The sequence below is a fragment of the Hipposideros armiger genome, unplaced genomic scaffold (genome assembly GCF_001890085.2).
Source record: "Hipposideros armiger isolate ML-2016 unplaced genomic scaffold, ASM189008v1 scaffold_273, whole genome shotgun sequence".
Lineage (NCBI taxonomy): Eukaryota > Metazoa > Chordata > Mammalia > Chiroptera > Hipposideridae > Hipposideros > Hipposideros armiger.
This window is the reverse complement of record NW_017731623.1, coordinates 662,782-680,290: the sequence shown is the minus strand read 5'-3', so window position 1 is coordinate 680,290 and position 17,509 is coordinate 662,782. Positions and strand designations below refer to the sequence as shown.

The 17,509-nt window shown below is 37.5% G+C and overlaps 1 protein-coding gene across 9 annotated transcripts in view; it reads left to right on the top strand.

Moving 5' to 3' along the window:
* SPHKAP (SPHK1 interactor, AKAP domain containing) overlaps positions 1-17,509 on the top strand; it is a 141,969-nt gene that overhangs the window by 54,942 nt on the left and 69,518 nt on the right. For 8 of the 9 annotated variants that reach the window (XM_019657109.1, XM_019657105.1, XM_019657104.1 and 5 more), the window contains one exon: positions 7,533-7,646. In XM_019657109.1, the coding sequence (XP_019512654.1) occupies positions 7,533-7,646 (114 nt within the window). Of the gene's footprint in view, positions 1-7,532; positions 7,647-9,163; positions 9,565-17,509 lie in introns of those variants that run through there. The other variant, XM_019657111.1, reaches the window with a different exon arrangement.

Here is a 17,509-nt window from a genome sequence, read left to right as displayed (position 1 = left end):
GAGATAAGTGTGAGCAATAAATTGAATAATATACTCACATGTTTATATAATATTCATATTATCTAGTGGGAAGAAATAGATGTACACGCACATCCCAAAATGTAAAATGTTGTTTTTACATAAGGTAAAAATATTGTTTTCATTATAAAGATTTCACAGGAAGAGAGAAACATTTGATATGGGGAGAGGGCTTGGTTTCAATCAGGTCTTGGTGGTTGAGAAACCACATTGATGAAAGTTCTGGGGAAAGGCGCACAGTTATGAAGAAAACCACATGTACCATAAAGACTATGAGGTGAGTGAATCTATAAACTGGTAGATTATAGCAGAGCGTATATGCAAGGAAATAATTGGAGACAAAGCCTGGAAAACACCTAAATTGTGCATAGTACAATATCCTAAGCTTTGGAGCTTAATAAATATTCATGAAACAATTCACCAGTGAGAGATGAGTTAGGATCTGTCTTGAATGCTAGGCCATAATTTGGCTATAATCCCGTAAAATGGCGGGCTCACTGATAGCAGACATTGTCTTCCTTGTTTCCCAGGGCCTAGCCTAGTGTCTGATAGGACTAGAAGGGACAATACTCATGTTTATGGGGTCAAGTGATCAATAGAGATTAAGGTCCTGGGAGAGAATTATATAACATCAGAAATCATATTCTTCATAACTACTGTTTGTTAACACCTGAAATAACCCTTTGTACATTTATCATTTTTAATGTCTACTAAAAACCCCTCAGCGTCAGGGGTAACCCCACCCCCATTTTGTCAATGGCAAAACCAAGTCTCAAAGAGGCTAAGTGACTTGCCTGAGGCTGCAGTTAATTAATGGGAAAACTTGAATTTGAAACCAGGTTTGTCACTGAAACTTAGGGACTTGTCCCTTATTCTGGTTTTAGTGAGCTAGGTGGATCTGGGGGGCATGGAGTGATGGAGAGAAGAGATAGTCAATTACAATGTGAATTGTTTGGTCCCTGTGGGTATCCACCTTCCTTAACTGCCCTCCCCAAATATCATCCCCATCGCTTTTATTCTCTACCACTGTGCCATATTGAATTTTTTTCATATTACCTACCACAATTTATAATTAAATATGTGTTCCAATGCTCCTTTATTTGCTGTGTGGCTCTGATGCTAGATTTTAAGTTCCATAAACATGGAGATCAATTCTGCATTATTCACTGTTGTATTACCAGGAGAGTAATCCATAGCATAACCTCAAACGTTAAGTGAATTAAAAAAGAAATTAAACTGTGGAGAGCAGAATATAAGACTAGACATAGACAGAGAGGTATTCCAGATGGCATGAGAATAACTAGAATTGTTCAGCCATTAACTGCAAATAGTGAAGCCAGAGAGTCAGATTTCTTTTAGGGACTGGAATTGGGGACAGAGGAGGGCTGGGTTTAGACACAAAGAGTCCAAGGCAACAGCAGGAGATCCAAGAGTAACAACTGACGGTGAGAAATGTGAAAAAGCCAAGTTCTAGAGACAGGTCAAAGCTGAAGCCATAGACCAATGAGTTGTCCTTCCAGGTGGTAATTAGTGTCCTGAGAGTCAGCGAGCTCTCTGAGGAAATGACTGCGGGGAGTGGAAAGACTAACACCGTGAGGCCCAGAACTGGAGGGGACCCTCCCGTTCAGGATGTCAGAGAGGAAAAGTGAGTTAAAAAGGACACGTCCTCCCCACCCTCTCGAACTTCTCCAGACAACTCAGATGCCTCTTTCAACACTTTGGTCAAATGCACCCTCCCACAGGTGCACCCTGAGTGATAGCTGACCAGGGTTACCCTTGACCGAAGCACCTGCTTTCTTTATCACAGTCCTGTGAGTGCCTGTTCTCCCCTACTAGAGATTAACTTCCAGAAGGGCAGCAGCCATTTTTGTTCTTCTTAATATTCTGTGTCAAACATCAAAGAGCTCAACAAACTTTTGTGACGGAATACTAACTTAAGGAGATTAGAGAAGCAGAGGAAGAAAAAGAAGAATTGCATACCACAAATAAGAAATAAAGAGAAATTGTCAACTGTTGTGCCAAGATCAATAACATGGTAAGATGGAAAACATGTCTGAGTTTCACTGCATTGTCTTAATAATCACTATCACGGATCAATTGCCTATCCTGTGAGGAGGTTAGCCTTTTACAGAATTTTTGTTATTTGAGCCTTGGAACAACTTTCTGAAGTGGCTTTAATTGTCCTCCTGCAGTAGATACAAAAACTAACTCCCACAGAAATTAAATGACTTGCCCAAGGTCACTCAGTAAGTCATGAGATAGGATAGAATTTCAGTTCTGCCTCCAAACCTCTGTCGCCAACCATACATTACTGTCTCTTTCAATCTAACTTACTTATTTTTAAAAATTTAAGGCATTGCTCAGTAATATTTAGAACTGTGTCCAGGTTTCTGAGTCGATTTCACCCTCCACTTTCCATATCAATAATAAATTCCCGCAACTCGGTTCTCTCTGTTTAAAAGGAAAATGATTGTAAAATAGCCCAGAAGGAGTTATGTTTATCACTTAGGACACTCATGAAATTTTAAGAGAAAATGCGCCATTATTATTGCAAACTTGTGAATGCACAGCACGCTCATTATTAGCTCTTCATCTGAAATGAGTGAACCTGCAACTAAAAATAGCAGATAAATAAATGAGCCTTTGAGAGCCTGGTGATTTTTATTCTTTTCTCCCTCAAAAAGTGACTCTCTCCGGGGGGAGATTATATTCATAAAGCTTCAGAATCATTAAATTCTCAAGCACATATTCTTCCTTCAAGCATTTCTCTTTTTCTAATGGTTGGTCTAAATCATTAAACCAAAAGCATTTCAGAAGTTAAAATTGCTTAACATGCAATGCTAAGCAGTTAATTGAAGCCTGCATTTTTATTCTCTTTGCTTATTTGGCTCTTTAAGGGATCTGGGCAAGGGAGAGGAGGGTGGGGTGAATAGAGGAAGGAGGGGGAGAATTACTGGATGTTCATCATAGAAGGGACCTTCTGACGACTTAACTAAATTGTTCACAAATGGCAAAGTGAGGCTAGGAGCTACTGGGCAACTTGACAACATAGAAAGTAGGATCGGGACTGGAACTCAAACCTCTCAACCACCAAGACCAAGGCCCTGAGGGAAAGATGGATAAATGCATAGACATGGATTTGGTAGAACCCAAGAATGAGAAGTCATGTAATTTTACCATCTTGCCCTGGAGCACTGCCTAATGGGGGCTTTGGGGCCAGAGATCCTGCCTCAAATTCTGGTTCTCCACTGACTAGACAAACCACTGACCACGCCTCTGAGCCTGGGCATACAGAATAACTGTCTGTATGATAGCTAGTGGTTATTGAGCCCTCGCCATGTGCTAAGCATTGTTTTAAGCACATTTAATGTATATACTAGCCCTTAAATTCTACCCTATAAGCTAGAGGTTTAATTCAGATCATGGAAATTAGAGCCTTCGCCTAGAGTGTTCTCAATAAATTATTTGGTCAATAATTAAAGAATATAAGTATTAAATTAATAATCTCTAAATAGTAACAAAATACATGTGAAAAATGTATTTTATTTTAATTATTAATATAATTGGATGCACTATTTTTAAAATTATGATGAATAAAATTTTAATTTCAAGGTTACATAGTGAATGAATACACTCACCAAACCAAGGAGCTCTCTTCAAAATATTTCTTAAGCATCGAAAGCCTCAGTTTCATTTTAAATTTCATTTTCTCACTCTGCCATGTCTGCTTCCTTTAAAGCAAAGACGCAGCTTAGAGAACACACTCAGTACCCAGGGGTATGGAACTGCCCAGTGGGAAGTCTTTCTAGCATTTTCCACTGAGCAAGCAGCTCCATAAAGCTGTCGCTTTTTCCCTTACTCCTAGGCTAGGGCAGAACATGGTCTTGGTATATTTTTAGTTATTATTTATTTTTAAAACGTAAAGGACCCAACAGATTAAACTTGCTGTGCTCATTTCCCTGTGTTAGAGGAGTTAAATGCAGGAGAAACCCAACAGGTAGCCAGCAAGTCTCTCAGTCACGTCTTGAGACAGCCTCTTTCACAGCTTTGGGAATCTCGCAGCATGAAATGTCAGGCTGCTGCTTTTTAGCGCCTCCATCTCTGCCTCTGTTTCACATGGAAAATATGTCAACCCAGCCCACCTTTTTTTGAGGGACCCAAGTGCATTGTGTCCAAACTCTGTTCCACTCGTAAGGCTGATCTAGGACAAGAATAATTCGTACGCTCTTGTAAGTGACAGTTGCTTTCTTCTGTTGACATATTTTGTTGCAACCATGACACATACTATGGTGCCCTGAATTTATTAGAATATTGAAGGGGTCCAGAGTTCAATTTTTGAGGCGTGAGCTAAGAAGTGATTGTCATCAGAGGACTTATTAAACTGCATTATAAAGTAATTAATGGCTATGTTCATTGGATGCCTTCATTTTAAATTTCTAACTTTCTTATGATGCAGGAAGTGAAGGGTTTGTTTTATTGGTGGGTGTTCCAAATTCTAAAGCTCAAAGAAAGGTGAAGAGCGGAAGCTAGTAACATATGTTTGGCTTAATGTTTACTCAAGTAGATATAAAAGCATGCTTTCTTTGAGAAATTAAAACATTGATAACACTGGCCAAGTGGATTAATTCAGTTACGATAATTTACATCACAGGAAGTTTCTTCTTAAGGAAAAATGTCACATCAGCATTTCGTTAATGAAAACTAAGTTTAAAACAGAAGTCCATAAGAAAATGTAGTTATATTTACAAATACTTGATGCACATAACTTTTCAGAAACACATCCCAAATTTGACCCCTGTGCACAGGTTATGGAAGGCAGCCCTGTTAACTGGTTTCACTCACATGCCTTGGTGTCTTCCAAAACAAACCCAAAGTCAGGCTCTGAGACACCTGGGCAGAGACGAATCTCTCCAAGCCTCAAGGTCTTCATCTTCAAAATGACCATTTCTGTGAAGAGTCTGATCTTTAAACTAATTCCTACCCTATAGCATTGCCACAAGGGTTAAATTTAAAAGTCAAAAAATACTATATGAACATTTTAATTTTAGCACGTTTCCCAGCACATTCTAAGCACGCAAAAAAAATAGTAGGTGTAACTATTAATACTACAAAACATGGAGCTAAAATTACACCTTAGATGAGAATACTTGCTAAAGAAAATTTGTCTTCACATATCTGAAATGCTTTCCATCCACTAATTTCAGGTGAAGGCATCCAATTTTCTATTTTCTTTTGTAGTTCCTTTCAAATAGTAACAATGAAAACCATGTATTGAGAGGATAACTTGCCATCTGTGTGACTTATCATCTCACTGAATACCCCAGTGATCCCATCAGTGGGTATTACTATCTCCATTGCCAGGTGTGGAAACTGAAACAGAATTCACCTGAGCTGCCCAAGTTCATCCTACTACTAATGACCAAGTTAGGTTTTCAACCCAGTTAGACCACCAATGCCCAAGCTCTTAAACTCTCTTCTGTGCTGGAAATAAAAGGGACTGATGGTGGGGAGGTGGACTGAAAGCCTGTTTCTACTTTAAATAAAGTTAATCTAGGTCAATGGTTCTCAATTTTTTTGAGATCAGAATTCCTTTGCACTCTAAAAAAGGTATTGGGGACCTCTTGAAGCTTTTGTTTATAAGGGCGCATTTATTGATATTTCTATATTGTATATTATATAAGAAAGCTAAGAATTTGTTTATGTTTGTTTATTCACTTAATTTTAACTAACAATAACAATTTAAAATGCCAATAATTTATTACTTAAAAATAACTTAGTAAGACATAAGCACATTACATGTTAACATATATATTTTTATATAAAAATACTTATGCTTTCCAAACTAAAACATTTTGGTGAGAAGTGTGACTTCATTTTACTTACTTAGCAAATCTCCTTAATGCCTAACTTAATAGAAGACCGCTGGACTCTCCAATTTGCATCTGCATTCTTTCGGTTGCACTAACTCCACTGACTACTAGAGACCCCGAGAGTGAAAAGGGCAAATAATATATTACTATAAAAATAGTTGGATCACTAGAACTCTGAAAGATCTCAGGGACCCCCTAGGATTCTCAGCCCACACTTTAAGAACCATAATTTAGGTAAAATCTGTAAGAGAACTGAGAAGTTCTATAGCCAACTTTACTCTGCAGTAATAACCCAAGTTCATTACTCAACTAACTGCCTGCTCATCCTCAAAGTGTCTCTTTGTGCTGTTCTGGAAAAGAATGAAGAAAATTTGTCATCTCTAGGTAATAATAAACATTGAGTGGGAAATGTTTTAAAAGTAATAGTATCACCTGGCTAAAACATAAAATGTTATAGAAAAAAAAATGTGTCAGAAATATATTTAGTGAACTCTTCAGAGACAAAAATTACTGTGTTTTTATCTTTACAGAATAAAAGAAGACAATCTTTTGTTGTACAGAGGAAATGTAATTGAAGTGTCATTCTATTTTGGAGGCATTAACCAAACTGATTAAATCTGTTATATTGCTTAAGTGAAGGTACTAGTCAAATGTTAGCACCTGTGTTCCCTAATCAAGTAAAGGGTACCAGGAAAGCACTGGAAATCTTATATAAGATGAGGACAATCCTATAAAATACTTGGGTAGTGTTAAGGTACATTAGACATTGAATCATTTGGTTGTTTATGAGATTGCATCTTCAAAATGTTTTGGCTAAGAAATACGATTTTTCTTCCATGCCTTAATCCAAGCCCAGAAACAAGGCATTTGTATATCATAGTTGGTTTTGTTAAATCATGTATTCAAATTTGCATTGCTTTACCATACCATACCAACACGAAAAAATGACTGCTGTCTACATTGATAACTACAATATTGCCACGGGGATATGAAGAACAGTTTGGGGAATATATCAATAACGTTGTAAAGATTATGTAGGGTGTCAGATGGTCACATGTCTTAACTGGGAGACCACTTCATGGATGGTGTAGAGGCTTGACCATTGCACTGTACACCTGAAGCTGAAGCTGAATAATGTATGTCAACTATAATTTAATATATATATATAGTCACAGGATATGGAGCACAGCATAGGGAATAGTCAATGGAATTGCAATGGATACCTAGTATTGTTTCAGTAGCAGTATTGCACCAAAAGGAAAAACACTACATTTTTTAAAATAAAAAATATTCAGCATGTGATAGAGCACTAACACGAAAGTGAAATCTGATCCCCACTGCCCATTCAGCTGTTCCCCCAAACAAGCATTCGACTGTCAGTTAGGCAAAAGCAGCATGTCCACTGAAGTTTCCAGATGTTGGATGTGATGACAAAAGAAGCATCAGTGTGAATACCAGTGTGTTCCTCTAATGTCCATTCCTGGTTGAATATTTTACAGCCTAGAGGACCTGCTTTCCTGCAGGTTTTTTCTAATATCCAGATGCTCTGGAAAACAAAACACCTAGTTTCCTCAGAAAAGAGCTGCTTATCTATACAGAAAACTGTGCAGATGGTACTAAGGTTTGTTTTCTCGGTTCCTGCAGGTTCTTCGCAGCAATAGCCTGCTTGAGTCTACAGACTACTGGCTGCAGAATCAGAGGACACCCTGCCAGATTGCTTTTCTGGAAGACAAGTGCGAAAACACAACTTGCGCGTCTGTAAGTAAACGCGACTCGGGGCGTGGCCTGAAAAAAGAGGGGATCACCCCTGTATGTGTCCTTGGACAGACGTTCCCCAATTCATTAAATAGCAGGCTGGGAACATCTCCTTTTGAAAATACACAACGGGTTTATAAGGACTGTTCATAAAATAATAGGCGGGTCTCGCATTTTTGTCTAATTTTGCTCATTTCAACAGGTTAATTAATCTGATCAGTTCTCTGAAAAGGAAAGCTGTGATTATGTTTCCAATACTGACTGAGAAAAAGATTCAGAAACAGAATTGTATGATAAGAAATAAAAAACCATGCAAGAGCTCTCTAGGATTCTTTTCCATGTATTTAATAACTCCTGCTAGTAGGTATTTCCCACCATGAAAATTGTGTGAAATTTTTCTACCATTTTTATTATAAGTTATAGTCATTGTTTGAAATCCTTTTCAACCTAATAAATACATAGGCATGCATTTTAAAACACTGGAGTTAAGCTTTACATACAAAACTTTCTTTCTCAAGGGAACAGATGCTCTTATACATAAGTATAATTTTTGTGGCTTAGAACGTGAGTACGTAGGGTTGATGTGAAATATGCTCTTTCCTATATGTTCGACAAAGTTGTATCTTTCATTTGAGTTGAAATCACCTAGCTCTTATGAGCTCGTGGTTACCGAGTTTGAGGGAGAATATTTCCAAAAAGGAGTGAAATGTAATTCTCATGACTAAACTGAGAGCACTGCCTAGGAGCTATTCCTGGAAGTAAGTTGCATGCTAGCATTTCTGTTCAAAGCAAAAAAAAAGAAAGAAAGAAAGAAAGAAAGAAAAGAAAGGAGAAAGAAGCAGCAGCAGCTAAAATGGGATGGAGAAGCTTTTTATATATAATGAGCAGAACCAGCAGAACTGGCAGACAGACAGGGATGCAGAACACTTCACACTGCTGAGCCTTAGAGCACAAGGAAAACTGAATCCATTCAACAGACTTCATTTAATCTCTTTGTTCAGGCAAATGATTTTGATTCTGCTACTTTTAGGACTTTTGATCACTTGTCCAGAAAACTTAGCTGATGACTAAAAATCTTTGGGGAAAACAAAAAGGATTAAGTGGCAAGTAATTTAAATAATAGCAGTTACTTCTTTGCAAATTCAATTCTGAGTTGGAAAATTTAGGCATTTCCTGATACAGATCTCTAATTATACAGCTATAAATTGTAAAAGGAGAGAAATGGAGAATAAAAGCTCTCAGCAGCTACACTTTGGTTAAAGTTGTCATCCAAGCAGCTCCTGTGTTAAGAAGTCTCCCATTTGAAAAAGGCACAAAAGTTGGGACACTAAGAATTGTACAGTGAAGGGCAAAGGGGTCTTCTCTAAACTTGATATTTTTGGAATCTGGATTGTAGATCTACTGCAAGAAATGCTAAATTTATAGCCAAATTTAAGATTACCGTTGGATCTTCCTGAGTGTAAGAGAACTCTCCTTCCATCCTCCACCAATCCGAAGGACTCAAATTTGGACTTAAAACTATCTGACCTCCTTTCTGAGTTCTTTGTTCCTCCACAGTGTCAGATGACCTCCGTGAGGTTGAGCTGATTCACCCTGTCTCTATGGCTCTTTCTCTTCTTTCTAAAAGGGGAAAAATCTAAACACAAAGAAAAGGCATCCTGGAAGATTTGTTTTCCCACAACAGTCTGTAATAATTGAAACCGACATAAATGTTAAACATTGTCCGTAACTCCAAACCTAAATTTCAGGATCCCTGTGAAAAACTAGCTCTAATCTTTCAAAAAGTATCCTGTAGTCACTACTTCTTAATTTACAAGTCCTTTCTCTCTTTCCAATTTGGCACAGATTCCTAGGCTGGGGAGAAGAGAGTCCAGAGTTGAACATTGCTGAGGGGCAGTTATTATCTAGAGGAGAAATAGAGGTGAGCTATAGAAACAGCTGACCAAGACAGAGAGTTCTTGATTAAAATAGCCACACAGAAGGAAAAGCCAAAATGGTCAGAGAAAAAGTCCTGAATTCCTTTGCAAAACAAATTCTCCACAGCAGCATAAAAATTAAAGTGTCATTTAAAGGGGGGGAGGGGGGGAAGGATGGTGTTTTAAAATAATATCATCATTAAAGTTTAATTTTTAAAAATTTAGCTTAATACAATCATCCCAAATCTAAATCTATTTACAAATAATCACAACAGAACCTGAGGAGCAACGTCCCATATTTTATTGCTTTGTACTCTGGGGGACTCTATTCTGTGTAATTCATGGATTCTTTAACTCAGTCCTTCCTGATCAAAATTAGTAGCCATCTTTTTCATACCCAGTTTTGATTGGCTTGGTATCCATGATACTGAACTTCAAGTTCCTGGATTTGCAGATTCTTAAAACCAAATACCTCAGTGTACCAATGTCCACTTAACAATGTTATTGAAGGACAAGTTCAGACTTGGAAAACCTTCTGTGGTGTGCATGGGTCAGTGGCTGTTTGTGCTCAAGTATCAAACCATGAGTTTTAGTCATGATTGATAGGGAACTGCACTCATTTCACAGCTAAAGTGAGGAATCTTAGTGAAGGGCAGTTTGAATCAGTCAGTGATATGATAGGTGCGCCAAACAGAAAGGGCTAGCCAGGAAGTCCAGCTCAGAAGATCCCTGAAAGTCACCCAAATATTTTTTTTTCACAAAGGTATCAAATATGGAAACCATGCTTACATTTTTTCCAATAGTATTCTCCTATCAAACTATATAATTTTATTTTCTTTCTGATTTGCCATTTTGGAAAAAAAAATCATATAATAGCCTTCAGGGTGTTTTTTTGTTTGTTTTAACCTGATTATTTAAATGAAGAGAAATGTGGAGGAGGATCATGGGAATAGAAACCAATCTCCCAACCCATCAGCTTAGACATTATGTTAATAGAAGTCCTTAACACGAGTGGTAGGAATTGGACTTTTCAGGACTCATGACATTTTTTAAATTAAAAACTAATTTAGTTACTTTTTAATCCTCTGTTGCTCTTTGCTATTTACTAGAATTTACTTTTTGATTTTTCAGGAACCATCTTTTGGTTTAATGCTTCACTGAAATTACTTTGACAATTCACATTATTTCTATTCATAGTTACTATCAGACTTTTTCCTTACTGATCTGTTAAGACATTTGGCTATGACCCTGCGAATAAATTCTACCCTCTAGCATGCATTTTTTTTTAAAGATTTTTATTGGGGAATTGGGGGGATGGGAACAGCGCTGGAGAATTGGGGGAAGGATAACAGACAAGTTGCTGTCTTTTTGTTCTTCAGTCTAGTTGTGGAGGACGTTGTTTCACTGGCCCAAGTTGGCACCATCATTGCGCTCTTGTTCAGCATCTTAGCTGTAGAGGGCAGTGTCACTGGCCCTCATATGTGGGATCCGAACCGGGGTCCTCTGGCATCCCAAAGCCAGTTCTTAACCATCACACCATTTGGCCGGCCCTCTAGCATGCATTTTAATTGATGAATCACAGTATCTGAAAATGTGTTGCATGTACCTTAAATTTATAAATATATCAACCAAGTTCTCAAGCAGGCTTCAACATTCCACACATGATACTGCAAAACTAAGGAGATATTTGACAGTTGTTCAGTGGATCTCTGATATGAATGCAACTCAGTGGCAACAGTGACAAAATGATATCCCAGATGACTGCTTTTTATTTTATATTATTTCTCCAAACATATGTATACCCAGCCTATTCTGAAATTAAAAGAAGTTGAGGAGACACAAACATCTCACTTGATAAGCTGGTCTAAGGAAGAATCTAGACTCACATGATCAAGGAAATGTATATGTCAGTTATAGACATCTGTATTTGTTATAGAACTGTGCAGGGACATTTTACATTACCTAGTCCACATATTTACCCCGTTTTCAAGCAACTATTAATGTGTTTTATTTCCTTCGAAAATCAAGTTTTGGACTTATTTCTCAATTCCTTAATGTTAGACTTACACAAAAAATTGCAAGAAGTGTGCAAAGGATGCCCAGATTCCCCAAACGCTAACATTTTACTACATTTGCTCTGTCCTTTCCTTTGTGTACGTATATGTGTCGACATGGAAATACACATTTATGATTTTTTTCCCCAAAACTTTTGAGAATGAGTTGCAGACATGATGCCTCTTTATCTTGACATACTTCAGTATGGAACATAAATATTTAAAACCAACGTTGAACCCAGAGCTGCAGAAAACCTTGTTTAGGCTACTAATTCAGTATGCACTGCATAGTGATATTCTATAAATATTTATTCAACAATTTCAAGAAGAAGCTAAATACTGCTTGCAGAAAAGTAAAAACTCAAACGCTGTTGGCAAAGAAGTCAGCCAGACTGAGCCACACAAAAGCCCTACATTTAAGTAGACCCACTCTTTCCTCAGGAGGCAGTTTAAGCAAGGAGGGGGTGACAGGGAGCTCTCAGCCCCCACCCCTAGTAGATTATTCCCACCAGCTTCATCCAGATTTGCTATTCAAGAGAGAAGTTCTGGCAAGTTCCATTTATTTCATCTTGATATATTTCTAAGGGCTTTAGTATCCCCGCCTTAGATCAGTCCAGAAGGGAGCTATTTTGGAAGCTTGCTTCTTAACTCAGCCCTAGGTAAAACAGACAAAATAAGGAAGCTTCTGGGTGTTGTAGAGTAGGAGGCTACAACCTGGTCTGTGTGTCCTCACCTCACCCTGGGCAGTAGCTCCTGAGGCACCTTGGGAAATCCAAGAGTCCCAGGGAAAACTATTAGACTCACAATCAAATCAAATGAAAGTTCCACTCAACCTTACCATACCTGTAGAATAAATTAGAAAGAGCACTTTACTGGGAAACATGACCCAGAGGGATGGTGGAGAAAAGAGTCTCACCAAAGCAAGTAGGTGGCTGTACATCCATGAAAGTCACATGTAAGACACAGACACCTAGAAAAGTGATAAATAAAACTGAGAAGGAGCTTTTAATGAATAACTTGAGGGCTAAATCTAAACTGTGTGGCCAAACTATATAGTAGTAACTTGGATATAGGCTTTAGAGCTAGTCCATACGTTTGTCAATGTCTTGGATCCTGAAACTATTAAAGAGAAAGTTTTTACAAGTGTATTTAGATCGAAAATTGAGTCCATATTTCATCTCATATGTTGTAGGTAAAATGACACATAATAAAAATTAAGATCATTGACATTTTTTAATGACTCAAGGAATAACAATATATATCTAAACATTACATAAATGAAAAGAGACTTCTAATAATTGATAATATGAAGAACTAAGAGGAAAGTGGAAATAATTATTTCTATGACTATTTAAGCATACTGCAACTACAGAAACCAATTATAAAATGTTTATACTTCAGTAAACAACAGAAACAAAATGAGAAGCCAAATAAGAACTCCGTTAAAAATATATATATATATATATATAAGCAATATATTTGACAAACTCAGGGTCTTAATCTCAATACATAAAGAGTTGCCACAATTCAATATGAAAAAACATAAAAATTCCAATAGTAAGGTTGGCAAAAGCCAAAGAAATTCATAAAATAAGAAATGCAACCTTTAGTATACACATGAAAAAAAATCAACCTCTCCGGTAATCAAAAAGATGTAGCTATAACTACTAAATGAATTTTCCCTAATAAACTGCTCAAGATGTTTTATAAATTGTTTTACTCAATGTCAGTGCAAGCACAGTTAAGAGGATACCCAACAACTGACATTGGGAGCATCAATTGATAAAATTCATATAAACTTTCTGAAGGAAAGCTTTGTAATATGTACAACCCAAAACATTGTAAATGTCCATGCCAATTTATCCACTTCTAGAAATATAGTCTAAAGAAATGGCTAGAGTTACATGCAGACTGGTGTAAAATATAGTTCGTGTGCAGAGTGATGTACCTAAGGCAACAAACACAGCACACTGGTTTAGAACATGGATTCTGGAATCGGGCTCCTTTGGTTTGAGTCCCAGCTCCTTTTTCTAGTTATGAAAATCTGAGCAAGCTATTTAGTCTCTCTCTGCCTCGGGTTCCTCATTTGCAAAATGGAGATGATAATAGTCTTTATCTCATGGACCATAAGGATTAAATGCATTAGTATTTCTAAAGTACTAGAACAGTGCCTCTATACTGTAAGCACTATATAAGTATTCGATAAAAGTAACAGCACAAATTAGAAAGGTCTTGCACATCCCTTAGTACAGGATTGGTTAAATAGATGCTGGGCATCTATAACCTGAAGATTTATGCATCTTTACTAACCAGGTTTGCAAACTTTTAAGCACATGGAAATAAAGACCCACAATATAATATATAAAATAGGCTACAAAATTGTACACCATATATATATATATATATATATATATATATATATATATATAGTCAGGACATTAATGGATTGGATGAAGAGAGAAATCAAGAATAACTCCTGTGACTTTGGCTTAAGAGTCTAGGTGGACAGGAGTTTCATTTACTGTGATGGGGAAGACTGATGAAGGAGGGGCAGGTGGGAGACGGGAGGAGGGAGACAATGCTGGATACTGTCCCGTCATCTAAGTGGAAATCTCAAATTGGTAGTTGGATGTGCAGACTGGAGTTGTTGGTAAAATCAGGGTGAGAGATGAGAAGTTTGAGGGTCTTCAGGGTGACCCTCAGAGAGTAGAGAAGATAAGTCAAACTAGGGAGAGTATGTAGAGAGAAGGGGGCTTAACACTGACCACTGGGTATTCTGATAAGTGCTCCTATAGTGATCTCTATGTCCCAGCCGCCCCCTGCCCCCTGAAAAAGAGATTACAATTGAAGACTGTAAGCCTGAGTTCCAAATACATAATGAAGTATTTTATGTATCTTGAGATATTTGGCACAAAAAAATACAGTTAGATGAATAGATCTGAGTATTTTTAAACCTGAATGCTCATACTATTTCTCAACTGTTTTTTAAAAATGTATTTTGACAGAAGAATGCATTATTAAAATAGCTCAGATTAGCTTTGAACTCAAATCTCATACAATTCCTGCTATTATAGCCATTTTCCTCTGAGTGGAAAGCCCTTCAAGAAAAACCAGAAACAACAAACAGTGTTTCTCATTAAAATACCTTTAAGCTTCAAGGATTTTTGACGACATAATTTTGATTTATTTTTAGTAGAAATATTTGCTTGGATTAGCATGTCTTTCTTAATCAGGTCTTCCGAAATTCCAGGAAAACTACTAGTTAGACATAATAGAATTATTTTTTTATATGTATATAATCGAGAGTCTCAAGTTTTAAAAAAGGAAATAAATAATAAGAAGAAGAAATTTAAAAAGTAGAGCTGGCCAATGACCACCGTGAGATGTCTGTTTTTTAGGTCAGAGCCTCTGGAGTATTATTTCTCTCTTTTGTAACAATGAGACAAGCTCATCCTCAAAGTTTATTGGGAAATGAGAGTACTAAAGGCATAATTTCGGCCCTTCCATGTTTGGCTATTACTCTTTCTAAGACCAAAGGTAGCCCTCACTTACTCTTCCAGATAGTACCCAGCACATAGGCGGGTCCATAGCCTGTATAATGGCGGAGTTTAATTGAATTATCTGGAAGCATCCAATGGACTTGCGAAGAACATCTAAAATGACAGAAAGGAATGAAGGAGATTTTGCCCCTTGCTAAGTTATGCCTGAGATTTGCTTAAATATAATCATTAAGCAAACACCCTGAGTCATAAGTGGCTGGGACACCATGGATGAATTCTTCCAAAGGTGGGTCTCTCAACCTTTGACACGATGATCCTATTAGGCTTGATAAGGGGCTGACCTCTGCACTGCAGGATATTTGGCAGCATCCGTGGCCTCTTCCCACCAGATTCCAGTAGCACCCACGCTCCAGTTTTAACCAAAAAATAAATGTCTCCAGACATTACCAGTGTCCCCTAGCTGGGGGTGGTGGATAGAAGGCAAGATCACACCCAGTTGCAGCTGCTGCTGTAAAGTTTCCCCACCCTTGACCTCCAATCACTCCTGAGGTATCTTCTATTCATGCATGTCAACCTCAACTGCACTTCACCCCATATAGACTAGGAATGAAAACATAGTCTCCACTTTCCCCAAAAGGTCCCAATCTACTGGTTGCTCTCATCAAAGGCCATATGCTCCAAGAGGAAGGACTGAAAATGAAAGGTTCCTGAGACCGTCAAAACCAGCTCAGGGTAACTGCCTATAGGTCAAGATCAATTAATTCATGGCTGTTGCTTCCACCACCAAATAGAACCCAGCACCGCTGGAACACCCCCAGGCAACCACTTTCTAGAGTGAGATATGTTACCTATATTTACAACTTATTTTCTTTCTTTTATCAAATATAGTGCAATTTCACAACAGATCACTTGAAAACAATATGAAAGAAAGGCACCCTAATCCTACAACCCAGTGGATCTATTCTTGACACCCGGGCTATTTCCTTCCACATTTCCCCCCACAAGCTGGGAAGAGCAGATGTGTCAACTCACCTCAATTCCAAATGGGAATATGGGCCCTGGGTTGAAGATTTTCTAATTTTTCAAAAGAAGTCAGAAATCTAGTTTTCTACATTAAATCTGATTTCTAAATATTGGCCAGTAATAAAATTTTCTTTCAACCTTGTGTAAGTCAAACGGAGAACATCTATGGGATGCAACCAGCTGGTGGGACTCCAGTTTCTGACATCTGTCATTTCAGCTTGTGCCTACCTGACTTTATGCTTGTTGCCTGTCAACTTCTATTATATTTGCATTTGAATTTAGGACCTCTATCACTAAAAAAAATCTCTCAAATGTTTTCCAGCTCAAAAATTCTGGGAGTCTAGGACCAAGTACGTTACCAGAGCTCCCTTTCTTGTTACCTGAATTAGCTCATCCACATTTTTACCAGTCTCCCCCCGTAGACAACACACTCTATGGCCTTATTCTCAGAGGACGATCTGGAAAATAAAGTCTTACCTAACCCAGAAAGTGAACATGAATTATACCAATTTATTTCTTTTATTCATACGTGTGCATTTATACACATATATATGCATGTATACATATACATATATTAATAATATATATTTCACAATATCCATTATATATTGTATGATATACATTTTATATATTATATAGTATACATGTATTTCTGTTGAAACTGTTATTCTGATAAATAATAGATTCACTTCATGAAGATCCAAGAAAGAAAGAATGATCTGAAAGATAAAACTTAATCCAATAGGTGCCTTTGCACCCAGGCACCCACTTAAGACCTTTCACCTTTGCCCAGTCCAAACTGGCTTCCCGCTCAGCTCTCATTCCTCACCACCCTTTCCCCAGGTTCATTACAATATGTGCCATTCTTCAAACATCTATGTTCCTTTGCTCATGCTGCTTTCTTACTCTAGGCTACCCTGGAACCAGCCTGCCACCTCAAAAACACATCAGAGAACATTTTGATGGTTGTCAGGCAAGAGGGGTTTGGGGGATGCGTGAAAAGGGGGAAGGGATTAAGAAGTACAAGTTGGCAGTTACAAAATAGTCACAGGGATATAACTAGTCATAGGGAACATAGTCAATAATATTGTAATAATTGTATGGTGTCAGATGGGTACTAGATTTATCGGGGTGATCACCTTGTAAGTTACATGAATGTCTAATCACGATGTTGTACACCTGAAAGTAATATAATATTGTGTGTCAACGGTAATTGAAAAATAAAAAATTATTTAAAAACTAAGAAAACAATTCTTACAGAGTTTTCCAGTCTACCTATGTTCATACAAAACAATCATTTCAACTTTTAAGCATTACTGATTCAGGACAATTTGGGGAAATCTTTCAGATTAATTCCTGGGAAACTTACTGTA